Source organism: Dipteris shenzhenensis, chromosome 28, assembly GCF_047967505.1.
Source record: "Dipteris shenzhenensis isolate YYH24624 ecotype China chromosome 28, Dip_SZ_1.0, whole genome shotgun sequence".
Lineage (NCBI taxonomy): Eukaryota > Viridiplantae > Streptophyta > Polypodiopsida > Gleicheniales > Dipteridaceae > Dipteris > Dipteris shenzhenensis.
The window spans coordinates 47,213,354-47,221,828 of NC_141623.1; the positions used below are offsets into that span (position 1 = coordinate 47,213,354).

The window sequence follows — 8,475 nt, forward strand, 5'->3', positions numbered from 1 at the left end:
ACCGCTCCCCCCCCCCCTTCGCAACCCCTCCCCCTCCCTAGGCTGGCGGCCGTGGCTGCCAGCCCCCCCGCCCCTCCCCCCCCTCTTTACCCTCCCCGCCTTCGCAACCCTGGGCTGGCGGCCGCAGCCGCCAGCCCCCCCCCCTTCCTCTCATTCGCAACCCCTCCCCCCCAACCCCCCCTTCGCAACCCCTCCCCCTCCCTGGGCTAGCGGTCGCGGCCGCCAGCCCCCCCTCTTCACCCTCCCCCCCCTCCCCCCCTCAGCCGCGCCCCCCCCTCTCAGCCGCGCCCCCCCCCTCCCCCTCTCAGCCGCTCCCCCCTCCTCTCAGCCGCCCTCCCTGTCACGAGGGCAAAGTTCAACTCCAAAATTTTCACTTTTTTCTCCTGTTCTTTGCTCCCCGGTTTGGTCCCCTACCGGGATCCCCAAGGTATCTACTTGACCTCTCGGAGCTGCCACCGGCTTTCTGGCTGGACCCCTTACTGGACTGGATGTCCTTCACCTTCACAAACCTGATTGAATCCTCCTAGTGCCCAAAAGAAGAGCATGGACCGCTTGCCGGAGGTTACGGTATGGAAATCCCCTTCTCTCCAAAACCGATTGCTAGATCTCCGTGGAGTGCCACAAGTATCCGCGACCTGCTCCAGAAACTCAGTGTGAGAGGGGGAACATGCTTGTGAAACCTGCTCTTCAAAACTCCTTCAGAGGCTAGTCATAACTAACTAAACTTAGTTAGAACTAAGTTTAGTAGAACCGCCAAAGGAAGCTGGCCCTGCCGCCAAAGTTGGCCGAACCGCCAAAAGGAATTGGGCTCAACCGCCCACGGTATTCGAACACAGGACCTGAAGACTAGTTCACGCAATGCTCTACGGTGAGCTAACCAAGGAGATGGATCGTGGATATTACTTATATATCCGCTCACTTGGTTATATCTCAACCCTGCTTCTCCGCACGCCCAAAAGATTGCTTCGTGCCACAGTCGATCTGTGGATTCGAACCCGTGACCTGCTAGTCGAGGAACCGTCGCGGTAACCAAGCAGCCACTGACCCGGTTTGTGTAACCAGTCCAGCCACCTTAGTTATAAACTATCTTCGTCCAAACGGCAAAAGGGGGTTGGCCCCCTCGTCGGCTCGCGAACTGCCGCCCCGCCACCGGATTCGAACCCTGTACCGCCTGGCTATAAGTCAGAACCCTTCACGGCCCGGCTAGCCACCCGGGCCGTGGCCTTGCTTGAAGTATATGTTGTACCATATACTTATATAGCAGCTCTGGAGGCCCAAGCTATGGCGAGTCGACCAGCGCCATGCACACGTCGAGTCGGCGAACGGTGGCGTCGCTTGCCTTCTGTGGCTCCTGGAGCTTCCACAAACGCGGGGGTGCAAGCTAAGATGCCGACGATCGTTCGTGAGGTCTTTCTTTGGCTATTCCGTCGCTTCTCGTTGAGTTCCGTCGACGGACTTCCGTTAAGGCTTCAAACCTCCGTCGAGCTGGCGCGGACAATCCAAGACTTCGCTGTGATCCCAACTCAGGCTCGGTGATCGTGTCGAAGGGAGGCACACCTGAGTCAAAGGGATCCGGGAATGGTGTTAAGGCGAAGCGATACGAGGCCCCCGACGCCTCGACGTGACGGAACTGCAGTTCCGTCACTTTCCGTCCAAGCTCGGGGGAGTCTCAGTCGGCCACTGCGCGCGGGTTCGAGCTCCGCAGCCTCCAAGACTTTGGGTAGGGGATCTTTAGTAAGGTCTCCAAGCCCCCGCGGGATCTGGGACCAAATGATCCCCTACGTGAGTCACGCTGCCCTCTGCAACGACGACAGAGCCTCCTGAGTGAAAGTGGCGACGGTCATCACGACTTTCTCCTACTCCCGTTCGCAACGCCCTTTGGTGGGCTGCTTCCCTAAGCCAAGGGGAAGCCCTGGCTTGAGGTGTAGCCCTCACCTTCACCTGCAGTCAGTAAGCTTATCGAAGGGGAGGGGAGACGAACAAAACCCACACAAGAACCTTCATGTCTACGAACACCAAAACAACGCTCAGGGAGAAAGAAGATTTGGCATTCATATAAGAAGGGGACCCTGTGGTCAAAACGCCACAGGGCAGATTACAAAGCTTCAGAAAGATGATCAAAAGCTCACACTCTCTCAGGATTTACAAGAGCTCCCAGCTCTGCATGCTCTTCCAGCTCTCTACTCTACCATTCTGGTCTGAGCTTTCTTGCTGCTGAGTCCCGCGTGTGTGAGTGGTTTTGTATTTTTGGAGGGAGTCTTCCTCCTTGGCTCCAACGTCCGGCCGCCTTCTTCAAAGCCTCATTTCCTCCTTGGTACCTTCTCCCCAACAGTTACTTTGGGGGGCCAATCAATTCAAAAAACCTCCCGTTTGAATTGAGCCTCGGGGGGGTCACTATCTATAAACCCTCTATATCACGTGCGTTCAAGGCCTATATTTAAAATCCCTTATCTGTAAATTTTTTCATTGATAAAATGTACCCCTTTTCTATACAAATCTGTAAATTTTTTCCAAAACTATTTTAAATAGTCCCTTATGTATATTTATTTCTGTAAATTTTAGGAATAAAAAATATCCTTCTTTTGAACTCACGTGATAGGGTTACATATGATGAGTGACCCCCCCGAGAATTGAGCCCTCAAAGCTAAGGTTGGGAGTTTACCTCACCATGGGCTGCTCCCCTAGGTGAGGTTCAAGGTTGTCAAGGGTGGTCATCCCCTTGATCCACAAGAGGTAAGGATGTCGGGTCCATGGATAAAAGAGGGGCGGACTGAGGTTCAGTCCCTTGTCAACGGGCCACCCGTTACATTCCCCCCCTCTTTCTCTTGCTCTCTCGCTTCTTTGGAAAGGGGTGTGATTCATTGTAGCCGCGCACGATGTCCACAAACCGCCATAGAGAAGGTTCCGTCCTCCATGAGTCTTCACTTGAAGGCTGCCCCTTCCAGTGACAATGGTACAACCTGTTAGGCCCGAACTGATTCGGTCTATCTCGGTGTGCCATGATGCTCTCAAGGTCTTCACCCTCTCCTCGATCCATCACTAGAGCCGGACATCTGTTCCTCTGCTCACGGTCTGGATCATCATCTTCTTGAGCACCTTTCAACATAGAGACGTGAAAGGTGGGATGAATATGTAGATGGGGAGGAAGTCGTAGACGGTAAGCCAGCTTGCCTACCCTCTCAAGGATCTCGTATGGCCCGTCATACCTGCGCGCAAGACGATCCGTGATCTCCTTTGGCATGCTGAACTGCTCAGGGTTCAGTTTGAGGTAAACCTTCTCGCCAACCTCGTACTCTACATGCCTCCTCTTCCGATCTGCAAACTTTTTCATCCTGTCTTGAGCTTTACCCAGCTGCTCCCGGGCAATCTTAAGCCTGTTTATCCACTCTTCGTGGAAGGCTCCTCCTGCTGGAGCTACTCCTCCCGCAGTAGGTAGTACAGCTGCTTCCCCTGGAGCTAATGGCTGATACCCATAAGCTAACTCGAAGGGGGAAAATCCCGTAGAGGAGTGCTGCCAGCTGTTGTAGCAGAATTCTGCTGCATCCAGATGCACATACCAATCAGTCTGGTCTCCCTGAACATAGTGTCTAAGAAAGTCCTCCACAAATTGGTTGGTCCTCTCAGTTTGTCCGTCAGACTGAGGATGGTATGAGCTGCTAAATGCGAGCTTTGTTCCGCACATGGCAAACAGTGTGCTCCAGAAACTGCCAGTAAACCGCCCGTCTCTGTCAGACACTATTTCCCTTGGTAGACCATGGTGTTTTACCACGAACTTGAAGAAGAGCTTTGCTGCTGCTGGGGCATCCAGTGTACCCGTGTATGGGATGAAATGGGCCAGCTTGGTGAGTCTACATACCACCACAAAGATACCCGTATGTCCTCCGCTGTTCGGTAGACATGTGATGAAATCCATGGAGGCACTCTCCCATGGTTTTGTCGGGATGTCGAGTGGTTGAAGTAGCCCTGCTGGCTTCATCCTTTCAGCTTTGTCCTGTCCACAAATGTGGCATGTCCTTACATAGGTATCCGTATCTCTTTCCATCAAGGGCCACCAGAAATTCCTTGAGAGTAACTCAAGAGTCTTTTGCTGTCCTGGATGGCCTGCCCACTGTGGCTCATGATGCTCCTGGATCATCCTCTTTCTCAAGCCTCCTATACATGGAATGTATACTCTCCGCTGCTTGAAATAAATGACCCCATCACGTACCTCTATGTGTGGCCTCTTTGCATCAGTCCCGAGTAGCTTTTTGGCAAGCTCATCCTCTCCATACCCTGCTTTGATCTCCTCCAAAACTGTGGATCCCTGCAGAATCTGGACTGCAGCTAGATAGGGAACTCGGGAGAGGGCATCCGCTACCACGTTCTCCTTACCGGGCTTATACTTGATGTCGAAGTCGAAGCTTGCCAGAAAATCCTGCCACCTAGCTTGTTTGGGGGATAGCTTGGGCTGAGTCACAAAGTAAGATGTTGTGACATTATCTGTGAACACAGTAAATTTGCTGCCCAGCAGATAGTGCTTCCAAGCTCTCAAACAATGAACTACTGCTGTCATCTCCTTGTCGTGGGTGGGATAACGGGTTTCTCTGTCAATCAGCTTCCGACTCTCGAAGGCTATGGGGTGCCCATCTTGAAGGAGTACTCCTCCTATAGCAAAATCAGATGCATCTGTCTGTACCTCAAAGGGCTTCTCAAAGTTAGGAAGAGCTAGGACGGGCTGGCTGCTCATGGCTTCCTTCAGTTTCTGAAAAGCACCTTCATGCTTGGGACCCCACTTCCATGGTGTATCCTTACGGGTGAGATTAGTGAGAGGGGTTGTAATCTCACTGTACATGTCAATGAAAGACCGGTAGAATGAGGCCAATCCATTGAAGGCCCGTACATCATGTACACCCTTCGGGGTAGGCCAGTCTACTATTGCTTTCACCTTGCTCTCATCCATCATAAGTTTACCTTGGGTCACCTTGAATCCCAGAAAATGGATGGTCTCCTTGGCAAAGTCACACTTGCTCTCTTTCAGAAACAGCCTGTTTGCCCTCAGCCTGTCAAACACCTCTCTTAAATGCTTTACATGCTCTTTGAGAGTCTTGGAGTAGATAAGAATATCATCCAAATACACGACAATGCATTCATCTAGGAGATCCCTGAAAATACCATTCATGAGTGTCGTGAAGGTTGCCGGGGCATTGGTTAACCCGAAGGTCAGAACCTTCCAATCAAACGACCCATACTTGGTTCTCATGGTGGTCTTCTCCACATCAGCTTCTGCGATTCTGATCTGATGGTACCCTGATCTGAGATCTATCTTTGAAAAGTACCTTGCATGTACTAGAGAGTCAAACAACTCTCGCATGTTGGGAAGGGGATACCGGTTCTTGATGGTGACTTTGTTGAGAGCCCGGTAGTCTACACATAGACGTAGATCTCCTTCCTTCTTCTTCACAAAGAGCACGGGTGCTCCGTATGGAGATTTGGAGGGCTGAATGAATCCAGCCTCTAGTAATTCCTACAACTGCACTTTCAGCTCCTTGTTCTCTTCCTGGGACAACCTGTAAGGGGCCTTGGCTGGAGGGTCTGATCCTGGATATATCTCTATCCTATGGTCAATCTCCCTTTTTGGGGGAAGCTCCTTTGGGAGCTTCTCAGGTAAGATGTCCGCGTACTCCGCCAGTAAACTCTGCACCTCCTTTGGTATGTGTCCTTTGGATGGGGCTGAGCTCTCCTCATGCTCCTTGATCACCACAAGGTAAGCTTGCTGTCCTTTTCTTACTGCCTTTTTCAACTGCATAGCTGAGAGGACTTGAGGCAAAGGCCCTCCCTTTTGCCTTGAAGCTTTGACCACCTCCCAACCGCCTTCTTTACAGAAAACTAACTGTTCATCATGGCTGTTGATCAGAACTTTGTTGGTCCTCAACCATGTTTGCCCAAACACCATGTCAAAGTCATCCATCTCGACTATGGAAAATTCTGCTTTGTGAGAACAACCTCCTACTTGGATGCTTACCCCCTTTGCCACTTTGACAACCGCCTGTCCTGGGGTGTTCACCGTCTTCATGATCTTCCCTTTGCTGATCTCAGCCTTCAGTCCTATCTCTTTAGCCTTCTGAGGGGTGACGAAATTATGACTGGCTCCGCTGTCCACCATAGCCCTCACCAGGCGTCCATTTACTGTAGCAGTAATGAACAGCAGATCTGCAGCTACCTGATCTTCATTCATAGCTCCTAGAAGCTGAAGAGGGGTCATGGTTTGTGTGGGCTGCCCGTTCTCAGTTTCCTGGATGGTCTGAAGCGACTGTCTCATGGGGCAGTCTCTGGCAAAATGAGCTCCAGTACATATATAGCAGCCACTCCCTTTCGGGGCTGAAAGGCTGGATGAAGCTTTGGCTGACCCCACACTGCTTTTGGGCTGAACAGTACCTGTTTTACCTTTACCTTTTTGGGTTGCAGTAGCTTTAGGCTTGGCCTGCTCAGTTGGAACATCTCCCATGGGTCGGTACTTCTTCTTTTTAGAGCCAAACCTCTTGAACTTCTTCTTTTTGAATGGAGGTATCCCTTGCCCACTTGGCTTGGACTTGGCTGGGCCTTGTCTCTCTCCACTGTGTTGCTTCTCTTGCCAATCGGTGAGGCGGTCCGCTACCTCGTAGGCCTCCGCCACGGTCTTCACATGCTCCCTCATGAGCTCATCATGCGCCCAAGGCCTTAGCCTTTTGATGAAGTAGTACAATCGATCGGCTTCACTCATCTCCTTGATTTGTAACATGAGGGAGGAGTGAGCTTTGATGAAGTCTCTCAGGGTTCCGGTGTGCTTGAGACTGTTCAAGGCATCCCGTGCCTTCCATTCGATGTCGGAGGGTAGAAACTGTAATCTCAACCTTTGTGAGAGTTCATCCCACGTGGAAATCGTGTAGGTGTTGCGGTGGGTCCTCTCATCTTCTTTGTAGTTCCTCCACCAAAGCTTGGCATCATCCACCAAATAGGTTGAGGCATGGAGCACTTGCTCTTGGGGTTCGGTGATCTTGGCAAGGGAAAGGTATTGCTGCATATCATATATATAATTTTCTAATACCTTGACTTCCCGTGCGCCCGTGTAAGGTTCGGGCTCCTTGAGTTTGATCCGATGCTTTCCAAGTGGTCCAGCTCCATCATCCTTGATCAGCTTGCTCATCACATGGGCAAGCTCTATCTTGGCTTCCGAGAGCTGCTGCTGTAACAGCCCCTGGCTGGTCTGCAACTCTGTTAGAGCATGCTCTATGGCCTCAAGCCTCGCTTCGTGTTCACGGAACTTGATTTTAGTTCTGCTCCTGGTATTGCTGGGCTCAGCACCTGCTACTTCATTGGAATCATCCATGAAAATAACCTCCAGAAGAGCTGAACTGTCTGTGAGAAAAATCTGTCCACTCCTATCAAGCTGATACTTTAAGGTGGGACTGACTCAACTCAGTCCTTCAGCTCTGATACCACTGTCACGAGGGCAAAGTTCAACTCCAAAATTTTCACTTTTTTCTCCTGTTCTTTGCTCCCCGGTTTGGTCCCCTACCGGGATCCCCAAGGTATCTACTTGACCTCTCGGAGCTGCCACCGGCTTTCTGGCTGGACCCCTTACTGGACTGGATGTCCTTCACCTTCACAAACCTGATTGAATCCTCCTAGTGCCCAAAAGAAGAGCATGGACCGCTTGCCGGAGGTTACGGTATGGAAATCCCCTTCTCTCCAAAACCGATTGCTAGATCTCCGTGGAGTGCCACAAGTATCCGCGACCTGCTCCAGAAACTCAGTGTGAGAGGGGGAACATGCTTGTGAAACCTGCTCTTCAAAACTCCTTCAGAGGCTAGTCATAACTAACTAAACTTAGTTAGAACTAAGTTTAGTAGAACCGCCAAAGGAAGCTGGCCCTGCCGCCAAAGTTGGCCGAACCGCCAAAAGGAATTGGGCTCAACCGCCCACGGTATTCGAACACAGGACCTGAAGACTAGTTCACGCAATGCTCTACGGTGAGCTAACCAAGGAGATGGATCGTGGATATTACTTATATATCCGCTCACTTGGTTATATCTCAACCCTGCTTCTCCGCACGCCCAAAAGATTGCTTCGTGCCACAGTCGATCTGTGGATTCGAACCCGTGACCTGCTAGTCGAGGAACCGTCGCGGTAACCAAGCAGCCACTGACCCGGTTTGTGTAACCAGTCCAGCCACCTTAGTTATAAACTATCTTCGTCCAAACGGCAAAAGGGGGTTGGCCCCCTCGTCGGCTCGCGAACTGCCGCCCCGCCACCGGATTCGAACCCTGTACCGCCTGGCTATAAGTCAGAACCCTTCACGGCCCGGCTAGCCACCCGGGCCGTGGCCTTGCTTGAAGTATATGTTGTACCATATACTTATATAGCAGCTCTGGAGGCCCAAGCTATGGCGAGTCGACCGGCGCCATGCACACGTCGAGTCGGCGAACGGTGGCGTCGCTTGCCTTCTGTGGCTCCTGG

The 8,475-nt window shown here is 51.8% G+C and overlaps 1 protein-coding gene across 1 annotated transcript; it reads right to left on the minus strand.

Annotated features, from left to right (window-relative positions):
- Positions 1 to 5,503: 5,503 nt before the first annotated feature.
- LOC147883626 (uncharacterized) lies at positions 5,504 to 7,345 on the minus strand. Its single transcript, XM_087399534.1, has one exon. The coding sequence runs from the start codon at positions 7,343 to 7,345 to the stop codon at positions 5,504 to 5,506; it is 1,842 nt and encodes a 613-aa protein (XP_087255660.1).
- Between the last annotated feature and the right edge of the window lie 1,130 nt (positions 7,346 to 8,475).

Excerpts from the sequence above, each read along its gene's own strand:
- LOC147883626 (XM_087399534.1), bottom strand. The coding sequence starts at position 7,345 with ATGGATGATTCCAATGAAGTAGCAGGTGCTGAGCCCAGCAATACCAGG.